The following is a 23,154-nucleotide window of genomic DNA, read 5'->3' as shown; positions in this document are numbered from 1 at the left end:
CTGTGGCTCAAGTCGTAGAGCGCTAGCCTTGAGCTGAAGAGCTGAGGGACAGCGCCCCGGCCTAGAGATCAGGCCCTATGACCAGCAAAAAAAAAGAAAAAAGAAAAAAACAAGAAATCCACATGAGATAGGTCTTATCAGTATCATTTCAGCAGCAGGATCCGCCAAACCTGGAGCTAACCTGGACTTTTTCAGTTACACAAGCCGAAATGCACTCTCACCCCCCTCCCCCCGACTTTTTTGGGCAACTTTAAATTGTGTTTTCTGGCATTTACAGCATAAAGGTTCTTTAGTGAGGAGAAACGCACAAAGGCCTTGTGAGACAGAAGCCGGGGAGGCATCCTAAGCAGCACATTTTCTATGAATAACGGGCTGTTGTTTCACTCTGAACAAAATTACCGCCAGCTACCTCAGGGAGTTTTTAGTCTAAATACAGCAAAAATAAAAACAAAAACAAAAACAAAACAAAGAGGAACTGGGTTAAAATATAACAGGGTGCCAGAGCCACCCCTACGGCTGCACAGGGCCTCAGAGGGACCTCCTGCCTTCCTAAAGGAGTCCCAGGGGGAGGCTCTGAGCCCGTCCCAGGCTGAACCAGAACCAGGGTCAGGGTCCAAACGTCTCATGCTCGCAACCTGACCTGGCCAAACCTGGACTATGGCATGTGGACAGGATGTCCTCTAATGTTTCTGAACCGTATAAAAATCTGAAGCAATGGGTGTTGAGCACAAAATGATAGAAATCACAGGAGCACCCATCCAGCACACTCAATATGTGCTGGCTGTCTTGGAAGAGAACGCGTTCCCTCAAGAGCCCGAGGGCACACACCTGAGAGATGCCAGCTTCCCAGGAGTCCTCCCAGGAGCACTACTGTAACCAGGTGGGGCCTGGGGCCCCTCCCGGGCCCAGAGGAGACAGTGGGAAAAGTCCTCTTTCTTCCTGTCCCAGCTCCCTGCTTTCCCCTCAACCTCAGGTCCCAGCAGGGTGGGAGTCCCGTAGGAGGGGCTCTTGCCTACCCGTTCTTCTTGGGCAGGTAGGCCTCCATGTCGAAGAAGACATTCTGCCGCTCCTTGATGTGTGTGCCCATCTGCTGGATAAGCTCTGCCTCCTCCTGACTGGCTTGGCGCCTATACCTATGGCAGGAGGTGGGGGTGAAGAGGAAAGGGGCTTTGTTAAGACGCAGGAAGGGTCTGGATGCCCTGGGCATTTCCCTGGGCTCATCCACCAGCACCAATGCCTCAGGTCTCCATCTGTACACTCTGCTCATGATTCAGGCTTCCTGGTAGCCTTGTGACCCTGGTAAAGTCCTTGAGTCTTAGATCATAGTCCTGTGAGGATGATGGAAGTACAGTGACTACTCTAGAATGATGCTCACCACACGGGAGGGACTAGCAAAACTATTTTTCTTTTCACTATTGAAACAGAAGAACGCAAGGATTACTGAAAGGACAGAGCTAGAGGGATGAGGAAATCAACTCTGACCATTACCCTACCATGAGATGCAGCTTTAAAAACCAGGAAAACAACCAGGTGCCAGTGGCTCACACCTGTAATCCTAGCTACTCAGGAGGCTGAGATCCGAGGATCACAGTTCAAAGCCAGTCTGGGCAGGAAAGTCTGTGAGACTCTTATCTCCAATAAACCATCAGAAAACCAGAAGTAGCTCTATGGTTGAAGTGACAGAATGCTTGCCTTGAGCTGAAGAGCTCAGAGTCAGCGCCCATACCCAGACCCCATGACCAACCAAAAAACAACAACAAAAAACAAACAGGAAAAGGAGTTGGGAGCCAGTCCCCACAGAATTGGGGAGTCCTAGGACTAGAATATTAAGTCACAAGTTACCCTTCTACCTTTCACCCTTCATTCTGGTTGACGCCACGGGGCGAGGGGCCCCTCACATCCTGGTGAGCCATCCCACAGCACTCAGGCCAGTCCTCCACGGATAGAACTGTCAGTAATGCTGAGGTGAGACTGAAATCAGCTTGGGACCCAGAAGGCCTGCCACCAGGAAGTTGCGCTTTGCCAAGAGCTGCCATGTTTATAGGGGACTGTCTGTACACCTACCCCATGATTAATGGGTACCCCATTTCCTAAATGGACAGCTCAGGCTAAGGGTGTAATTAGTAACCTTCCCACCTTCCAACAAAAGAAAGAACTGAGCCGGGCGCCAGTGGCTCACGCCTGTAATCCTAGCTACTCAGGAGGCTGAGATCTGAGAATCGCGGTTCAAAGCCAGCCCGGGCAGGAGAGACCGTGAGACTCCTATCTCCAATAAACCACTAGAAAACCGGAAGTGGCGCTGTAGCTCAAGTGGTAGAGTGCTCGCCTTGAGCTAAAGAGCTGAGGGACAGCGCCCAAGCCCAGAGTTCAAGCCTCATGACCGATAAAAAAAAAAAAAAAAAAGAAAAAACTGAACAGGAGTTACAGACTCTGGAATGGAGGCCCAGGTAAGGGATCAGGAACAAGTCCCTCAGCCTCACATTCCCTGCCTACCTAACATCTATGAAACTCATCCAAAGGATGAGAGAACTTCCCAAACCAGAGACAGGAAGCTGGAGAAGCAAACATCACGAGGGAAACAGAGCTAAGTCATAAGCTTGGGTTTATGTCTGTCTCCACCAAGGGTACTGACTTAGAATCCCCAGCCCTGGAGACCTTAAGGGGAGCCCCCACAGCCTCAGGGATGCCTGCTGTTCATGTGGCCAGGAGAGCTGTTTACAGCAAGCAGCACCTAGCCTCACCAGAGAATTGGACGACCATCCTCTTCTCCCATTTGGATCAAATGTACTGTCCCATCCCACCAGGTCCACAGGAGTGATCCTGCCCAAGAAGCTCAGCAATTGGTTCCTAGATGGGCACATGACCAACCCCAGCCAATGAGGACCACACTCAGAACTTTTCTAGTACTAGAGGCAGAAGTCCTCATTCTGTTGGGGTGGCCAGACCAGTGAGAAGGGAGACTGAAGGACCGGAACTTGGCATGAACGTAGCCATCTCAGTGACTAGAAGGGGAGAGTCAGCCTGACAGCAGAGCCAGTATAGGAGAAGGCAGAATTGAGAGGAAAAAAACAGATTCCTACTAACACCCTTTGACCCCTAGATCCAGCATGCCTGATCCTACTCCTAGTTTTTTTCCACTAAAATTTCCATCCTCTGCTTAAGTTAGTTCATAGGTTTTGTCCTTTGGTTTTCTGTATGATTTTTTTTTCCAGTGCTAGGGATAAAACCCAGAGATTAGAAATGCTAGCCAAGTACCCTACCACTGAGTTACGACCAACACTTGGGCTTTGGGATTTTTGTTTTGTTTTGTTTTTTGACAGGGACTTACTATAGAGCCCAGGCTGGCCTCAAACAGGAGCTCTTCTTGCCTCAGTGTCTGGCATGTTTGGATTACAGGTGTGTCCTACCGCATCCCGTATTAGAGCTGTGCTTCTGTCTCTTAGAACCAGGGCACCTTTGGAGTCACTGCCCAACCTACCTCTGGAGTGTATGCTTCAAGTCCTTAAGGCGTTTCTTTTGTTTGTTGATGGAGCTGCTGCACAGGGTCTGCAGTGCTGTCAGCTCCTCCAGCTTCTGCCTGTAAATCCTGTGCGTCTCCTGTAGGATGGAGAACACACATAGGTCATTTTCATAGGTCAGGAGACAGGACCACAAAGGCCACAGGTTGCCAGCTACAACCATACAACCCCCCAAGGATATTGCTTAAAGAACTGGGCCCGGAATTGAGGAAGGCAGCGTGACACAGCACCTGTATAGTAAGTACCTGCTGCTTTTTCCTACTAAGGTGTCATTCCCTCTGATGGTAACAGCAAGCAAAAATAGCCCAACCCTCTTGTCAATTCTTAGTCCATTTGGATCCTAAACTCTCAGAAGGGTCTGTGGCTCAGCCAATCAGTGTTCTCTGGTCTCCTGGCCACTGACTGGTTCAGAGGTGATCACATGGTTTCTGCTAATCCAATCCAATGAGAGCTTGCAGCCTGGGACTTTGGCTGGAAGGACTGGTTCAGGGGTGCTTTTTGCCCCTGGGCTTGCTAGTAGGGTAGAAACTATACCTGGAACATGAGTAAGAAGAGCCTTCCTAAGAATGAAGCCAAACAGGATACAAAAATTGAGAGACGGCAAGAGACATAATTTTTTAAGAAGGAGCATAGGGAAGGTGATGAGGTTCTGGGAGCACTACCTGGAGGGAACTGGTGCCCATCTTGTTAGGTTTCACAGGACCATATTAGTCCCCATGAGTGTGGAGAGCTCTAAGCAAGCCTGGCTCCACCCCCTGCATCTCTCCCAAACATGCTTGTCCACACACACACACACTCGCCCTGCTCTCCACGTGATACTGTCCAGTCATCAGACACAGCAGGAGGTAAGATGTGGCCAGATGAGGCCACCTGTGCTTGGACTGTACAGGCTGCAAATCTGTGAGCCATGAAAACTTTTCCTTAGAGAACTCCATCTCAGGCATTTTGTGATAGGAACACAACATGAAATTCAGCACATGGATTTCAACGAGTCTGAACAGCAAGCTGTGCCACACTATCGGAGGTATGAATTGATAAATCCTTCTTCACTTCCTAAGAGCTGAGTTCCGGCCCCTGCCAATGAGGGGAGTTCTTGCTAAGTCAGCTAGGAACAGCAGCACACTCCTCATCCTTAAAGCATCTTGCCTACTGCAGATACCATCATTCCATAAACTATCTTTTTTTTTTTTTGTCGGTTGTGGGGCTTGAACTCTGGGCCTGGGTGTTATCCCTGCACTCTTCAGCTCAAGGTGAGTGCTCTACCGCTTGAGCCATAGCACCACTTCCAGTTTTCTAGTGGTTTATTGGAGATAAGAGTCTCCTGGACTTTCCTGCCCGAGCTTGGAAGCGTGATCCTCAGATCTCAGCCTTCTGAGCAGCTAGGATTACAGGTGAGCCACTGGCAATCCGCAACTATCTCTTTTTTGTAAATAACTGGTTCCCACACCAGGAAAATGGCCCTCAAAGTCCTGGAGTTCCTGCCACTGCGTAACCTGTGGGCGATACCTCTGAGGCGGGGGAAGCAACCCATACAGAGGATGAGGAGCATGAAACTCAACTCAAGTCAGTGCCAACAGACAACAGTTTCAATGGCTGTTCTCTTAGCTGACTGAGAAAACGGGGACAATGCCTCAACTCTCACAACGTGACAAACAGGTCCAAGTTCTGATGCTACGCCAGCAGATAAGGAAAACTGAAAAGCAGCAAAGTGAGAGCAGTTAGAAGCGACGTCCAGGGACGTGAGTCTGGTATGTGAATCACTTTGTCAGTCCTCAGTGCTGGACCTCCTACTGCAGCACAGGAGAATGCAGGGCAGGCCAGCCTTCCAGGGTGTGGCTTCACACCAGAGGCTTCGGTGAGATAAAGGCCCCCTGAGGTGCCAGGTCTAAAACCGATAAGATGAACGCTGTAGAGTCAGTGGCCAGATGCTCATTGGGCCTCTTCATTGTTTATTAATATTTAATTCCACAAGTAAAATATGAACGAATTGCCTTTGTTAAAAATTAAAACACTAGGGGCTAGGAAAATGGCTCAGTGGTAGAGCGCTTGCCTTGCATGCCTCTGAGGCCCTGGGTTCGATTCCTCAGCACCACATAAGCAGAAAAAAAAGCCGAAAGTGGCGCTGTGGCTCAAGTGGTAGAGCGCTAGCCTTGAGCTGAAAAGCTGAGGGACAGCGCCCAGGCCCAGAGTTCAGGCCCCATGACCAACCAAAAAAAAAAAAAAAAATTAAAACACTAAGCCAGGTACCAGTGGCTCACACCTGTAATCCTAGCTACTCAGGAGATGGAGATCTGAGCATTGACATTCAAAGCTAGCTCATTCAGTTAAGTCTGTGAGATTCTCTCATCTCCAATTAACCACCAAAAAGCTGGAAGTAGAGTTGTGTCTAAAGTGATAGAGCACCAGCCTTGAAAGAAAAAGCTCAGGGACAACGCCCAGGCTCTGAGTTCATTCCCCAGGACCAACAGACACACAGAAAGAATCAAATGCTAAAACATACACTTTCCAAGACCAAAGCCAATCCTAGTACACTACTCAATTCTGCCATAAATGTGGCCATGTGGTCCTGATCTCAGCAGTGACTGCCGTTGAGGCCAAAGCACTCTTTCTCCTTGTAATCCTTTTGGAATTGTTGAATTATTTTTTAGTCCACTGCTTATCTGCTTATGTCACTGTGAAATCTCCCACAATTAAGGCCCCTTGTTCCCCTTGCACAAGGAGTTGAGTTGATAGCCCCCACCCCCATCCTTCCTACACCATATTCCCACCCACTCCAACAAGGAGATGAATCTTTTCTGTGGGTTATTTCAGCACTATCTTATTCCCATCTAGGGCTGGCTTGCCCTGCCCCCTTGTTAGCTCTGGCAGATAGGAGCCCAGGGCAGAAAACTGGTGGGTGGGTGGACACAGGGATTGGGTATGTCTTCCTCTAGCTCCCACCCTGGTCTGCTACATCATCCAATCATAACAGCTCCTGATTGCAGCTTGGCCCTGCCACCCCCACCCTCCACCAGACAGCACAGAGGACCTTCATGGAGCGTTCAGACTCTCTTACTGGCCCCTGTCCCAGGAAGCTCCAGGGAGCCGCCCACATCTCAGAAAACCCCCCTTCTTTTCAGTGGCAATTTTCTTACCTGAGTTTGATCTTTATTATTCCTCTGCCAGTCTTTATACTTAAGACTACATACAAATGTATCACTAAGCAATACATAGTATTATTTTGAATGTGACTCTATTAGAAATGGCACATTGTACATATCCCTTTGCAACCTTGTTCTCAGTGTTCATGTGCAAATATCCCAGCTACTCTGAAGGCAGAGATGGAGAGGATTGCATTTTGGGGAAAATCTCAGCAAAAATGTTTGGGAGATCTCATCTCAACAAATAAGCCAAATGTGTTGGTACAAATATGTAATCCTAGCTACACAGGAAGCCTAGATAGGTGGACAGTGGTCTGCAGCTGGTCCTAGGCATAAAGTAAAACCCTACCTAAGAAATAACTAAAAGTGAAAAGGGGCTGGATTGGCTCAAACAGTAGAGCACCTGCCTTGCAAGCACAAGCCCTGAATTCAAATCCCAGCCTTCTGAAATAAATAGATGACAGACAGACAGATAGACAGACGGAGATAGCTCCAGTTTATTCCTTCTACTTGGTACTGATAGCCACTCTGTGATGCTCAGTGAATAGTCCATTTGGAATAGTCTAGCTTTTTTGTTGGTGGTGGTGGTACTGTGTCTGGGCCTATGTGCAGTCCTTCAGCTCTTCAGCTCAAGGCAAGCACTCTACCACTTGAATCACAGCGCCAGGAGATAAGAGTCTCATGGCCGGGCGCTGGTGGCTCACGCCTGTAATCCTAGCTACTCAGGAGGCTGAGATCTGAGGATCGAGGTTCAAAGCCAGCCCGGGCAGGAGAGACCGTGAGACTCCTATCTCCAATAAACCACCAGAAAACCAGAAGTGGCGCTGTAGCTCAAGTGGTAGAGCGCTTGCCTTGAGCTGAAGAGCTGAGGGACAGCACCCAGGCCCAGAGTTCAGGCCCCACGACCGAACAAAAAAAAAAAAAAAAAAAAGATTTATTGTATAGGTCTGTTAGTCACTTCCAGCTTTTTCTGCTTATGTGGTGCTGAGGAATCGAACCCAGGGCCTCAGGCATGCAAGGCAAGCGCTCTACCACTGTTCTACCTTCCCAGCTCTAGCTTTTTATAAACAAGTGTTATAAGATTTATTGTATAGGGCTGGGAAGGTGGCTCAGTGGTAGAGCGCTTGCCTTGCATGCCTGAGGCCCTGGGTTCGATTCCTCAGCACCACATAAGCAGAAAGAAAAAAGCCGGAAGTGGAGCTGTGGCTCAAGTGGTAGAGCGCTAGCCTTGAGCTGAAGAGCTGAAGGACAGTGCCCAGGCCCAGAGTTCAGGCCCCACAACCAAACAAAAAAAAAAAGATTTATTGTATAGGTCTGTTAGTAAACCTATTTAACTGTGTGAACATACACTCATAGAAATGCGGAATGGATAAAACACAAGACATGCTAATGTTAAATCTATGAGCTGGTATCCCTTCAGCATCTTACCTCTGAGGGGAGTCACTAACACATGAGTTTCCAGTGGCGGATTTGGAGAGCTGAGCCTCCTCCCCTGTCTCCTGAGAGCCCACACAGAGCCCCAGGGGGACAGAGGGTAATGACTGCAGACCCCAGTACGGCTGTGAGCCATCTGGAGAAGGAGTCCTAAGATTCAGAACAGAGGAGTGAGATTTCCAAGTCAATATTTGTTCCAAAAATTGACAGGCAGAGAAGTTTGGCACCACAGACGGGTTCCAGCTCAGGAGCTCAGAAGCTGGTGGACAGCAAAACAGAGCTGTGCCTCCACCAAAGTGTGGGGCCTTACGGCTGTGCCTCTGGCTGATAGTTAACTTTCAAGAGATTACTTTCATAGGATTTGCTTTCCAAGAAATCATCTTCAAATAGATCTCAGATGCTGACTACACCTAAGCAGAGCCTGTTGCCATAGAAACACTATCAAGTTGACTTCACTTGAAGTGTTAAACAGTTCTGTCCTGGGAAAGATTCTGAGTCATGTGCCAGGATCGGTTAGTGATGCCTGTAGCAGAAGCAGTAGGTGGGGAAATGTACACAAGGGTTAGGCATCCAGGAGGTAAGAGAAGAGAATAGTTGTGCTCGAGTTTTCCAGTAAGACTGGCTGGGTTAAAGAAGCCTAGTAACTGGGCACTGGTGGCTCATGCCTGTAATCCTAGCTACTTATGAGGCTGAGATCAGAGGATCACAGTTCAAAGCCAGCCGGGGCAGGAAAGTCTGTGCAACTCTTATCTCCAATAAACCACCAGAAAACCAGTCGTGGAGCTGTGGCCCAAAGTGGTAAGGTGCTAGCCTAGAACAAGAGCTCAAGGACAGCACCCAAGGCCCTAAGTTCAAGCCTCATAGACCAGCAAAAACAAACAATAAAAAAGCCCAGGTACAGAACCTCTCAATGCCTTAGTTTCCTCAGTTGTGAAAGACTGAAAGATGGATAAGGTGTGTGTTATTACAAAGATAAGTGACATCAAAAAGAATGCAGTGGGACCAGGCACGGTGGCTCACAACTGCGATCCTCTGGGGTCTCTCAGCCTCCAGCATAGCTAAGACTACAGAGTGAGCCACTGGCATCAGCACCCTTCCTCACCTTGCTACCTCTAGTATGGCCAGCACTGATCCCACTCCTAGGATCCAGAGGTAGACATGTGACCAGGGCCTGGCTACTCAGGGATAATCACATGACCCAAGCTGGGTCAATGACAGTCAGCCCTGGAGCACTTGCAGTAACTAAGAGGTGGGAGAAGATGCCCTGTATGTCTGCAGCTTTGCTAAGTTAGTAGATGTCAGCCTCAGGCTGCAAGTGGCCACCTATGCCATATCATGCCTGAGAAGGAAACTTGCAACAGTGGGAGACATGTGCACATATCATAGGAGCTCCTGGGTCCAGGCTTGCCTGAAGCCATTTTGCTACTGGATTTCCCAATACATAAGCCAATAACCTCCCTTTTTGGCTTAAAACCAGCTGGGAGCTGAGTTTCTGTCACTTGTAACTAAGAGTCCTGATCAATGAAAACATAGTATATAAAGCTCCATATGAATGAAGAAAGATCCAAGGGCGGGCGCCAGTGGCTCAAGTTTATAATCCTAGCTACTCAGGAGGCTGAGATCTGAGGATCGCAGTTCAAAGCCAGACCAGGCAGGAAAGTCTGTGAGACTCTTTTTTTTTTTTTTTTTTTTTGTCGGTCGTGGGGCTTGAACTCTGGGCCTGGGCGCTATTCAGCACAAGGCGAGCGCTCTACCACTTGAGCTACAGCGCCACTTCCGGTTTTCTGGTGGTTTATTGGAGATAGGAGTCTCATAGTCTCTCCTGCCCGGGCTGGCTTTGAACCGCGATCCTCAGATCTCAGCCTCCTGAGTAGCTAGGATTACAGGCGTGAGCCACCAGCGCGCGGCTGTCTGTGAGACTCTTATCTCCAATAAACCACCAGAAAAATAGAGTTCAAGTCCCAGAACTGACAGAAAGACACATACACACATACACACACACAGAAGAGTGGAGACTCTGGGCAGGGTATAGTGGCTCACTCATGTAATCTCAGCTACCCAGGAGGCTGAGATCTGAAGGAATATGGTTCAAAACAGCCCTGGCCAAAAAAAAAGGGGCTGCAAAAGTGGCTCAGTGGTAGAGTGCTTGCCTTGCATGCATGAGGCCCAGGGTTCGATTCCTCAGCACCACATAAGCAGAAAAAGCCAGAAGTGGTGCTGTGGCTCAAGTGGTAGAGCATAGCCTTCAGCTGAAGGGACAGTGTGCAGGTCCTGAGTTCAAGACCTATGACTGATTTATAAAACAATGTCAGAAGGGGAAAGACCACAGGAGACCTGCGGCAAGGAACACAGTTCCAGAGTGCGGAGGAAGCCCGGGCTGGCCTGAGGGGAGACCCAGGCCGGAAGAGAGGCCCAGGCCGGCAGAGAGGCCCAGGGACAGGCGCACAGGGCCAAAAGACCCACAGAAAGGGCTGGCAGAGGATAGGAGAGGATGCAGAGAGCAGTAGGAAGGAGGGAAAGGAGGGAAAAGGGAAACAAACAAACAAAAAAAAAAACGCCCCTTGGAGGTTGCAGCTGTTCCTAATTCTGAGGTAGCCCAGGACAGGGCAGTTGCATAACCAACTAATAAAAACTCCTTTGTTACCTTAAAAAAAAGGTCGGGGCTGGGAAGGTTGCTCAGTGGTAGAGCCCTTGCCTTGCATGCATGAGGCCCTGGGTTCGATTCCTCAGCACCACATTAAGCAGAAGGAAAAAAAGCCGGAAGTAGCACTGTGGCTCCAGTGGTAGAGCGCTAGCCTTGAGCTGAAGAGTTGAGGGACAGCACCCAGGCCCAGAGTTCAGACCCCACAACCGGACCCAAAAAGAAAAAAAGTCTTGGAGACTCAATCTCCAACCAGCAAAATCCAGACTGGCAGCCTCACTCAAGTGGAAGAGCACCAGTTGTGAGCAAACAAGTCAAATGTATGCTGAGTCTCTGTGTTCAGGTTACAGTTCCACACTTGCATACACAAAATATTTATGACAACCTAGAAGGCCCCTGCAATGTATGAGGCCAGGGACTGGAGAAAGCTGCAGAGTTGCTTCCTGGGGTGGGAGGGATGGAGTCAGGTTTCCAGTAAGACAAAGCAGGAACTGCTTGTTAAATCACCTGCCACCATGTCTATATGCGACCTCTGCGGTCACATCTCAGGCCAGGGGACCTTGCATGTGCTGACCTTAGACTGGTGCTCAACTCATGAGTATGGGAAAAACCCCAAACACCCAAAGGCTGAGGCCCCACGGACATTCAACTTTCCCCACAACCCAGAAGGCCTGGACAGGCAAATAACATCACAAAACACATTTCCTTCAGGAAGTCCCAGGCATTATACTGGGTTTGTGGGGGTTTTCTGTTTGTTTGTTTTTTTGGGGGGTTTCCAACCACCTTTCAAAAATTCCAAGGGCTGAGAATTAGCCTTCCTTTGTCCTTCATTTCAAATGGGAAAGGAGGTAAATACAAAATCCATCACCCCAGAATCGGAGAGATACAAACGTGATCTCATATTCTCAGGCCCAGGTAGGAAAAGTTCAAACAATGAGGGTTTTCTGGTGAAAAACAAAAGTCTGTCCTACAATTAACATTTCTAGCTGCACCCTGCTCCATCCCTCATCTCCGCCACCACCACCACCACCACCACCACCTTACCTCTCTGTCTGTCTCTGAGTGGAATCTCTGTCGAACACTTACACAATGTCCACCCTGGACTTACGACACATACATTTCCAGCCATGTCCACCCCAGGAATTCAGCACTCTCCCACAGGAAGACAGATGGGAGCCTCCCAAACCTTTGGAGAACTGAGTGCCAGCCCCAACTTTATTACCAAATGGCTATGTGAGCCCAACTCCCTCATTCAGCACCTCCAACCTCTGGCCTCCTCCTCGTGAACTGAAGACAGAGCTGGTGTGGCTATGACCTTGAGCCCAGGAGGCCATCTATCCCTGACCTCTGGCCCAGAAGCTGACACCAAAGACTATAATCAGTAGAGTCCCTCTTTCTCAAAGTAGGAGCCAGTCTGTTCCAGTCCCCCCACTTTCAAACATCTGGGCAGGAAGGAGACTCACTGTCTCTGCCCAGCTGGGCCCTTATTCTATCCATGCTGCATGATTGGGGAGGGGAGGGAATCAGGATAAACTCTCAACCCCTCCAACCCAGACACTCTTGGGCACCTGACATATCTTGACATCCAAATGTCCAAATAGGAACATAACAACAAATCAAAGGACTCCTCAACAACATCTGCCTGCCAAGACTTGCTAATCTAATTGCTGATAATTGTATTATTGCTAAGTTCTGAAGTATGGGGCTCCTCCTCACCTCCTAGTCTAAAGCAGGGCAGAGGAAAGGAATTAGCAACAACAAAAGCCCCACACAAACCAGGCGCTGGTGGCTCACGCCTGTAATCCTAGCTACTCAGGGGGCTGAAATCTGAGGATTACAGTTCAAAGCCAGCTCAGGCAGGAAAGTCTGTGAGACTTTTTTTTTGAGGGGGTGGGTCATGGAGCTTGAACTCTGGGCCTGAGTGCTATCGTTCAGCTCTTCAGCTCAAGGCTCTACACTTGAACCATAGTGCCACTTCCAGTTTTCTGATGGTTTATTGGAGATAAGAGTCTCACACCTGTAATCCTAGCTACTCAGGAGGCTGAGATCTGAGGATCGTGGTTCAAAGCCAGCATGAGCAGAAAAGTCCATGAGACTCTTATCTCCAATAAACCACTAGAAAACCAGAAGTGGCGCTGTGGCTCAAGCGGTAGAGTGCTCGCCTCGAGCTGAAGAGCGCAGGGACAGCGCCCAAGCCCAGAGTTCAAGACGCATGGCCAACCAAAAAAAAAACAAAAACAAAAAAAACATGGCTCAGTGGTAGAGTGCTTGCCTGGTATGCATGAAGCCCTGGGGTTCAATTCCTCAGTACACCACATACACAGAAAAGGCCAGAACTAACACTGGGTCTCAAGTGGTAGAGAGCTGTCAGCTCAGGGACAGTGCCCAGGCCCTGAGTTCAAGCCCCAAGACCAGCAAAAAAAAAAAAAAAAAAGCCCCATATAACACATTTCTTCACCTTCTCCAATCCCATGGCTGGGCATGACCTCAGATCCCAGTGGGACTGAGTATTTGGATGTGGTGGTACACACCAGTAATCTTGGCCCTTGGGAGACAAACACAGGAGGACCTAGAGTTTGAGGCCAGCCTCAACTACATAGTGAGACCCTGTCTAGAGAGAAAAGGGAAAGGAAAAAATAAAGAAGCTGGGTGCCAGTGGCTCATGCCTGTAATGCTGGCTACCTAGGAAGCTGAGATCTGAGGATCATGGTTTGAAGCCAGCTGGGGCAGGGAAGTCTGTAAGACAATTATCTCCAATTAACCACCAAAAAACTAGAAGTGGAGGGTGGCTCATGTTGGCAGAGCACTAACCTTGAGTAAAAAAGTAAAGGAATGGTACCCTGGCCCAAAGATCAAGCCCTGGAATTGGTGTACATGTACGAAGGAAGGAAGGAAGGAAGGAAGGAAGGAAGGAAGGAAGGAAGGGAGGGAGGGAGGGAGGGAGGGAGGGAGGGAGGGAAAAAGCTGAGCCTTCTCCATGGGTGGACACAAAGGATCCCTGGGAAACAAGAGGGACCAAAGGGACTTGAAGGTTTCAACCCACAAAGGCCAAGAACCAAGAGAGACCAAAGCCCTAGACTTGAAGGCCAGGAAAGGCATGACATGCTTGAAGTAACACCTCTTTCCCACTCAGGCCCCTTCATCTGGACTACCAGCCTCAAGTGTAGAAAGACCCTAGGCAATCTCCTCTTCCCACCTCCGGACACTGAAGGAGACCGACTGCAGACGTGGGAATATGTCAGTGTGCCAACTGAGCAGGAGAAGAGGAAGGCGGCGAGTAGATGTGCTTTGATTTCGGACAAATGGTACCTAAGTTCCTGAGAAAACAGACAACCATGTGGCTAGAGAGGGAACAGTTCCAAAAAATGCTCCCTGTGTCCCGCATCAACCCCAAGGTTTCCTGAGGGAGCTCCAGTCCCCTCGGCCGAGTTTGGCCCTTCCGGAACCAATCAGGACGGGGCTCCTGGCAGAACAGGCCGCAGAGCCATGCACTCGAGGGAGCCTCTTACACCCACTTTCGCCCCACCCTGCTGGCCAGAGCCTTTTTCAGGGTGGGGCTGGGGAGGGCACCCTCTATCACTGGGTGAAGATGCCAGCTGTGAGAACTGACGGGCGCGTCCACAACCCCACTGTCTGCAGCAGCCCAGAGGTTGGGGCGCCACACCAGAGTTCCGACAGAGGATTGCAGGGGTGTGGGGGGGTCTTCAATCCTCAAGCACAGCCTAGGGGTTCAAGGTGAAAGTCTATTAAGCACACTTCCCAAAAGGGAGCAGAGCTCCGCAGCCTGGGGGGGGGGGGGGGAGGGAGGGGCGAGCTGCCCACGGCAGGTGCGGGGGAGGACGGGGGTCGGGGGACCCCCGCGGCGGTGGGGGCTGGGCTGCTCTGGCTGAGTCCCAGCACCTACCAAGCCCCCCCCCCCCGCCCCGCGCTCCTTCCACATGGACACCCCCGGAACCTGCCCTCGGGAATCACAGAACAACTTTCTGCGGCCAAGGAGGTGCAGGAGCGGCGGTAAAGAACCGGTGGAAGGGCGGGAGAATGGGGGGCGAGGGTGGGCTTCGAGGGAGCGCCCCGGGAAGGTGAAGGGCTGAGGCGCCGGGAGACGGAGGGGCCTGGTCGCCTCGCCGGCTCCCCAGGCCTAGCCCGCGGCTCCTCCGGGGCCCGGCTCGCCGCACCTCGCGGGCCGGGCAGGCGGCACGCTGAGGGGACCAGGTGGCCCGGCCCTACCTGCAGTTCCTGAAATTCTCCCTCCAGCTCGTGCCACTCGCGCTCGCAACACTCCAGCTGCCCGGACATAGTGCGGCCGTGCAAAGGCTGTGGCGGCGGCGGCGGCTGCGGCGGCGGCGGCTCCCGCAGCGTGGCCGCGCCGGCCGCCCGCACCCCACGCCCGCCACCCGCCGTCCGGGCGCCCGCACGCCGGCCGCCTTCCCAGGCACCAGCTGTTCCTGCGCAGCCGGAGCCACGCGCGCACCTGACGTCACGGCCCCGCCCCCTGCGCCCGCCCCGCCTCGCCTCGCACGAGGGGCGGGGCCGCGCATGCGCGCGCGCGTCCCGCCGCCGCCGTCACAGTCCCGGTGCGCGCGGCTTGCGGGCCTAACCGTGGCGGATTGCCGAAGTCTGGGCGTGCCCGCTCGTCGCCCCTCGGAGGGGCTGGGGAGCTCGTCCACGCACTGCACCGCACATGGTGGCAGTGGGGGGAAATCTGGGGACGGTGAAAGATCACCCGCGGTGGAGCGTGCCAAGCCCGGGCCTTGCGGGGCCGGGCCCACACCGACCCGACCGTGCGGCAAGGTCGCGGGCAGGGCCGGGCCTCTCACGTCGTCGTTGTTCCTGCAGCCAGGCCGTCCTGGAGGCTGACACTGCGTGACTCTAGACACCTGCTCTGTCGTCCCGGGACACCACCACCACCGCCTGCCTGCCCGCTGAACCCCGCCCGGCCCGGCCTTCCGCACGGGACCTGGAGCCCACTCCCCAGGCCACCGTGCTTTCCTCCTCCTGCCCTTGTGTGTTTCCTGACAGATCCTCCCGCCGCCGCCTCAGTTCGAACAAGACCTGTATCTTAGCCTCCTCGGGCTGCCGTGACTACAGACTGGGTAGCCACCACACACTACGTGGCTTAAACAATTGGAGTCCATTCCTGTCAACAATCCCAGGGGTTAGAACTCTCAAATCAAGGAATCAGCTAAGCCTTAGAACTGACACAGGTTTTCATAGTCCCAACCGAAAGTGGAGGGTGTTGGCTGGGAAGGTGGCTCAGTGGTAGAGTGCTTGCCTCTCATTCCTCAGCACCACATAAGCAGAAAAAGCCAGAAATGGCGCTGTGGCTCAAGAGCTAGAGCACTAGCTTTGACCTGAAGAGCTGAGGGACAGCGCCCAGGCCCAGAGTTTAAGCCCCATGACGCCCCCCCCCCAAAAAAAGAAAAGGCTCAGATTTTGGCTTCAACAAGGCCTGAAGTTTCCTACAAAAGGACATTAGGTGCGTGCCATCTCATTCCCAGCTAGCTGGAAGGTCGACAGAAGCCAGAGGTTCTGCAAGCACACACACGCACACATGCCCTAGTATTGGAACTTGAACTCAGGATCTGGGTACTGTCCCTCAGCTTTTTCATTCAAAGCTAGCACTCTGCCACTTCAGCCACAGCTTTACTTCCAGCATTTTAGTGGTTCATGGACTTCCTTGCCCAAGCTGGCTTTGAACTTCAGGCCTCAGATCTCAGTATTCTGAGTGGCTAGAATTACAATTTGAACCACTAGTGCCTGACTGTAGGGTACATTTTAAGATTGTATACAGCAGCCACAAAAATTTAAGGCCAAATACAAAGGCTGAGACTAAAGGAATACAGGGATCTGTCAAAATATAACCTGACAAAATCTTGACTACAATATCCAAACTCTCCAGAAGGACACAAAGCTCCAATCAGTGAAATCTAAATGGTGGGAAGTTCTTTTTTGTGTGTGTGTGTGAAAATACTGTACAGAGGGGTTACAATTACATGCGCAAGATGGTGGGAAGTTTTTTTTTTTTTGGGGGGGGGATCCAGTCATGGGGCCTGAACTCTGGGCCTGGGTGCTATCCCTCAGCTCTTCAACTCAAGGCTAGCACTCTACCACGAGCCATAGCGCCACTTCCGGCTTTTTTCTTTTTGCTTATGTGGTGCTGAGGAATCGAACCAGGGCCTCATGCATGCAAGGCGAGCGCTCTACCACTTAACCACCTTCCCAGCCCCAAGGTGGGAAGTTCTTAATGGCCTCTTTTGAGAATTTACTGTTTGGTGTACGGTTTCGTGGATTTTCATAAATATTCACATAGGGGCTACGGAGGTGGCTCAGTGTGCTAGGATTATAGGCAAGCATTAACATTCACACCTTCCTTTTTTGGGGGGAGGGGGGGTGCTGGTATTAGGAGCTTAGGCCCTGGACCCTTAGCTTTCTTGCTTAAGCTAATACTCTAGACTTGAGCCACAGCTCCACTAACAGCTCATTGGTGCTTAATTAGAGAATCTAATGGACTTTCTTGCCCATGATGGCTTCAAACTGGGATCCTCAGATTTTAGCCTCCTGAGTAGTTAGGATTACACACATGAGCTTCTGACACCTGGCTGTTTTGTCCACTTGCTGTGTTGTTTGGTGGAATGAGAAGGTAAATATTGTCTCTGTTACTGCATCTTGGCCAGCATAAAGCATGCAAGTTTAGTCCATACTTTTGTGGGTTATTGATGAATCGTTTTTTTCTCTTTCTCCCCACAGCACAGTTTCATTGTATGAATGTGTCAGAATTTATCCATTACCTAGCCAAGAGACCACTGGATTCTTTCCAGCTTGGTCTAGTGTGTGTGTGTCTGTGTGTGTGTGTGTGTGTGTCTGTGTGTGATTTTTGGGGGGGTCCGATTGTGGGGCCTGAAATCTGGGCCTGGGCGCTTTCCTCAGCTCTTCAGCTCAAGGCTAGCACTCTACCATTTGAGCCACAGCGCCACTTTCAACTTTTTCTACTTATGTGGTGTTGAGGAATCGAACCCAGAGCCTCGTGCATGCAAGGCATGCACTCTACCACTGAGCTACCTTTCCAGCCCTTGGTCTAGTTTTTTAATAAAACTGATATAAATATTTATATACTTACAATGCCATGTGTATTAGTATATGTCTGCAATTCCAGCACTCAAGAGAGGGAGACAGGAGGATCTGGAGTTTGAGGCCAGCTAGAACCTAGAGACCCTGACTTCAAAAATCAAGAGCAGAGTGCTTGCCTAGCATACATGAAGCCCTGGGTTCAATTCCTCAGTACCACATAACAGAAAAGGCCAGAAATGACACTGTAGTTCAAGTGGTAGAGTGCTAGCCTTGAACGAAAGCTCCGGGACAGTGTCCAGACCATGAGTTCAAGCCCCAGGACTGGCAAAAATAAATCAAGAGCTGAGGATTTAGCTCAGTGGTACAGCATTTATCTAGAATGATTCCCGACAATGGAAGTTTTCAAATTGAAAAAAATAATTGTTTTTTTTAGAAGGAAGGAAGCTGGATGTATTTAAAACAAATCTTTGCTTTCCTCATCTCCTGCAGATATAGAAAGCCCTATGTCTGGTTCCAACCAAACCTGATATTTTGAAGCAATAATTAAATTGCAAAGAGAAAACACCAGTTGATGGGCTGGGAAGGTGGCTCAGTGGTAGAACGCTTGTCTTGCATGTATGAGGCCCTGGGTTCCATTCCTCAGCACCACATAAGCAAAAACAAAACAAAACCAAACCGGAAGTGGCTCTGTGGCTTAAGTGGTAGAGCGCTAGCCTTGAGCTGAAGAGCTGAGGGACAGCGCCCAGGCCCACAGTTCAGGCCCCACAATCGGACTCCCCCCAAAAAAACAAACAGTTGATTTTTTCGTTCCATGCATCTGAAGAACTAAGTCTAACAGTTAAGCTGTATTTCACTTTTGTAAAGTTGGCATATAGAGCTGTGAAAGTCACAGCAAGTGCTTTATGATGTCTAGGTCAAGTGTTGGCTGGGTTTTGTTTTGATTGGCTTTTGGGGCTAAAAATTAAAACCTTGTTTAATTGCGCCACCTGCTGACAATTTCACAAAACTTCTATTTGCCCCCAAGAAAAGGCAAATTCCTTGCTTTTTAATCTGGTACTGGGGCTTGAATTCAGGGTCTCATGCCTGCTCAGCTGACACTCTACCATGCCTCCAGCCCAGCTTTTTTTTGTCAGTGTCGGTCTTGGGGCTTGAACTCAGGGCCTAGACTCCGTCCTTGAGCCTGTCTGTGCTCAAGGCTAGCACTCTACCACTTGAGCCAGAGAGCCACTTCTGCTTTTTTCCATCTATGTGGTACTGAGGAATCAAACCCAGGGCTTCATACATGCTAGGAAACACTCTACCACTGAGCCACATTCCCAGCCCAGAACAAGCAAACTTGAGTTAATGGAACTAGCCCTCTCCAATGTTAGCCCAGAACATCTAGCTCTTAAGTAAATGGGCTATGAAGGGTTTATTGTTGTATGCAAAAATATGGTAGTTATTTCACAACATATGCTAATAGTTTAGAACATAGGAATAAATCTATTCTAGCAAATCCTTCTTTAGCGTGGTTCCTAGGATCATTGCACTTTCTTGTAAGTAATTTGTACATAATGTCCCAACATCTTAAGTGATGGAGAGCCATATTATCGGTTACCACTGCTGCCTGATTTCAGAAAACAAGGTAAATTTTTTGTTGAGAAATTGTCATCTAATCCCAAATAATTTTTTTGGGGGGGGTCCGGTCGTGGGGCCTGAAATCTGGGCCTGGGCATTGTCCCTCAGCTCTTCAGCTCAAGGCTAGTGCCCTACCACTTGAGCCACAGCGCCACTTTCGGCTTTTTTCTTTTTGCTTATGTGGTGTTGAGGAATCGAACCCAGGGCCTCAGGCATGCAAGGCAAGCGCTTTACCACTGAGCCACCTTCCCAGCCCATCCCAAATAATTTTTAAGAATATATCCTAAACCAGGCACCGGTGGCTCAGGCCTGTAACCCTCTAGTTACTCAGGAGGCTGAGATCTGAGGATCGTGGTTCAAAGCCAGCCTGGGCAGGTAAGTCTGTGAGACTCTTATCTCCAATTAACCACCAGAAAACCGGAAGTGGTGCTGTGGCTCAAGTGGTAGAGTGCTCACCTTCAGCTGAAGAGCTGAGGGACAGCAGCCAGGCCCAGAGTTCAAGCCTCATGACCAGAAAAAAAAAAAAAAAGTTATTATAATGTGATGTAGAGTTTCAATTGGTTGTATAACTGGTTGAAAATGTATAATTGCTAAAGCGCCTTTCTGAGGCCTGGTTCTGCCTTTTCATTTATTTCCGGAAACAATGATCTCAAACGGCTGGAACCATTTAGTTAAGTAGACCCATGGTTTCTGGCACCCAGTAAATATCCACTGAATAGCAAGTGCCTGTCTGGTAATCCCCCCTCCCCCAGTGGAGACCTATTAAGTTTATAGGGCACAATCTCCCATATTCTTTGATGTCATTCTTCCAGATGTGAAGCTAGGATCTCTGATCACCCTATGTGATCTCGCAGGCCTGCCTCCAAGACTGCACGGGCCCGCGTACCCTGGACGTGCTCCTTCAGTCTGAAGCGTTCAGCACAGTACACACACACTAAAGGTCATCTCTCACACCTATTTATGCGATCAAGGAGGGGGGACTAAACCACACATAGTTCTCAGCTCCATAGTCAGACCTTCCCGCTTCTAGATGTAGTAATTCTGCAGCAGGGCGGGGACACCACCTCCTCCCACGGCCGGCCACACCCGCGCGCGGCTTTACCGCGCTTTCTTCATCCGCCCGGGCAGCCCGCCCACTTCCGTCAGGGACACCCAACGCGCAGGCGCAGCTGCCGCGGCCAGTCTACAGCCTCCCACCTAGTGCTGGCGAAGACGCATGTGCAAAGAGGCCAGGCTGGTAAATTGCGCGGGAGAATATAGGGCGGCCGAACTCACGAGACTGTCTCCGCCCACTTAAAATAGGTGGGCGGAGGGAGCCGAGAGCCGCTGGGCCTTCTGGCGGCGCACGCGCACTAAGTGACTAAGTGCACGAACGTGGCGGCGACTCCCAGACCAGTTTTGCGCATGCTCTCTTCAATGAGTTTGTGTATGACGTCAGTTTCGTGGCCAGCCTCCTTTTCCTCTTCACCCGCCTCTGCCTTTTAAAGGGCCAAAGTCCTGTTCTTTACTTGCGTTTTTGTTTATTTTGCTTTATTGTGATGAGAATACTTAACATGAAGCCGGGCGCTGGTGGCTCACGCCTATCATCCTAGCTACCCAGGAAGCTGAGATCTGAGGATCGCGGTTCAAAGCCAGCCTGGGCAGCAAAGTCCTTGTTGAGACGCCAGCTTTAAGCAAAAAAGCTCAGGGACAGCGCTCAGGCCCAGAGTTCAAGCCCTACAGTCGACCAAAAAGAAGTATTATAAAATTGATTTAAATTTGTAAATTTGTGTGTGTGTGTGTGTGTGTGTGCGCGCGCGCGCGTGCATGTGCCAGTCCTGGGACTTACACTCAAGGACTGTGAGCTGTCCCTGAGTTTGTTTGTTTTTTGGGGGGTGTTGGTTGTGGGGCTTGAACTCTGGGCCTGGGCGCTGTTCCTCAGCTCTTCAGCTCAAGGCCAGCGCTCTACCGCTTGAGCAACAGTGCCACTTCCGGTTTTCTAGTGGTTTATTGGAGATAAGAGTCTCACAGACTTTCCTGCCCGGGCTGGCTTTGAACCGTGATCCTCAGATCTCAGCCTCCTGAGTAGGATTACAGGCATGAGCCACCGGCGCCCCGCTTGTCCCTGAGCTTTTTGCTCAAGGCTAGCACTCTACCACTTCAGCCACAGTGCCACTTCTGCCTTTTTGGGTGGTTCATTGGAGATAAGCGGCTTCCAAATTTTCTTTCCTAGGCTGGCTTCAAACCAAGATCCTCAGATCTCAGCCTGCTCAGTAGTTAGGATTACAAGCATGAGCCACCAGCACCTGGCTCATAACATTTTCTGTTTTAATTTATTATTTATAAGATTTAATTTGTTATAAATTCTAATTTATAATTTATTTTTATTCAAAATTTTGCTTTTACAATTTCTGGGATTTAGAATTTTATGTTTATTTTTATTTTTTTTTACAAAATTAAGCACTTCAAGCCTCTGACTTCAAACACCCACTGTTCTCAACAAGAAAAAAAAATAGTTTGGCTCCTCTACCCCTTTGGTCTTTTACTATGGATACATGGATGTATTTGATGTCACTCAGCTTAATGGTTTGCTGATTTTGAAAAGAGGGATTAAAACCCTCATCCAGACTGTCAGTATGTAACATGTAACATGTTAACTGCTGTGTCTCATGCCAGCTAATACTGACTAGATATAGTAGTCCCCAGGAAGTACTTTTTAGCTAGAAAATAGCTCTGTAGTTCCTGCGGAGCTCTAGAAGTTTCTTCAGGAGGACTTAGTAATTGCAAGGCTGGCGAGGTGCGTAAAGGTGTCTCTTAGCCCAAAGTGGAGCCAGCATCGCGTCCTTTCCCCAGTCTAGACAGTGTGTAATAGCACAGCAGGGTTCATTTAACTATCATTTCTTTAATTGCTAGTGAGGCCACTCATTTTTCCTTGGAATGATTTATTAGTTTTATTGCTTTGTCTAACAACTATTTTTTCAAACATTGTAATCTTCACTGGCATACCTCTGCCAGCATCATATTTGGTTCTGAGTACTTTGCTGACCAACTTGAAAGAAAGAAGAAAAAAAAAAAAGTTGTGGGAAAGAGAGAGGAGCCAAAGGAGAAATTTGCCAAACAAGGGATGAGGTCAGCACTCATCTCTTAAAGCAGCTCTGTAACTTTTTACCATGGCAGGAATGTTCTGAACCTGGGCAGTCCCAGGGGGAGACAGACACCCTAGTAAGGATCAGGAACAAAGAGAAACAACCTGCAAAGTCCCTTGAAAGAGACCCACATCTGTACAGGGACTCCAATTTAGACTTGTGACACTGTTCCTGGAAGAGGTAGTTCTAGACCCAGCTTTGACAAGAAGGTTATGTTCACTCTGTAAGCTATATACCAATGATCTATTTTTTTCTGTTTTCGCATTTCAACAAAGGTTAAACCCCAGCTGTCTCCCTCCCTGTTCGGTGGCAGAGAGCCAATGTGGCATTCTCAAGGTTCTGGGTTCCATCCCTAGCAAGAAAGAAGGAGGGGAAAAGAAGTTAAAACTTTTGAGTTACCCTTTTTGGTGTTTCTCTCATTTTCCACAGATGTCTCAAAATCAAACCTCCTGGGCTGTGATCTAGACACGTGGGGAGGCCTAGAGGGCGCTCATTCTGCACAGGAAACTAACAGTTGTTTTATTGGGATACCATTCACACATCATAAAAACTGGGATCATTGAAAGTCTACAACTGAATGGTTTTTAGTCGAAGTTGCCACACAGACGTAT

General features: G+C 49.7%; 1 protein-coding gene across 1 annotated transcript in view; it reads right to left on the bottom strand.

Moving 5' to 3' along the window:
* The window catches only part of LOC138840940 (transmembrane protein 120B), a 28,565-nt gene extending 13,432 nt beyond the window's left edge, over positions 1-15,133 (bottom strand). The window contains exons 1-3 of the mRNA XM_070041385.1: positions 14,961-15,133; positions 3,479-3,597; positions 1,017-1,133 (exon numbers count right to left, since the gene is read on the bottom strand). Coding sequence (XP_069897486.1) covers positions 1,017-1,133; positions 3,479-3,597; positions 14,961-15,029 — 305 coding nt within the window. The 5' untranslated portion in view covers positions 15,030-15,133. The remainder of the gene's footprint in view (positions 1-1,016; positions 1,134-3,478; positions 3,598-14,960) is intronic.
* Positions 15,134-23,154: the final 8,021 nt, after the last annotated feature.

The sequence above is a fragment of the Dipodomys merriami genome, unplaced genomic scaffold (genome assembly GCF_024711535.1).
Source record: "Dipodomys merriami isolate MVZ:Mamm:240054 unplaced genomic scaffold, mDipMer1.0.p SCAF_307, whole genome shotgun sequence".
NCBI classification, from domain to species: domain Eukaryota; kingdom Metazoa; phylum Chordata; class Mammalia; order Rodentia; family Heteromyidae; genus Dipodomys; species Dipodomys merriami.
Note: the sequence above shows the minus strand (reverse complement) of the source record. Positions and strands in the feature narration are given on the sequence as shown.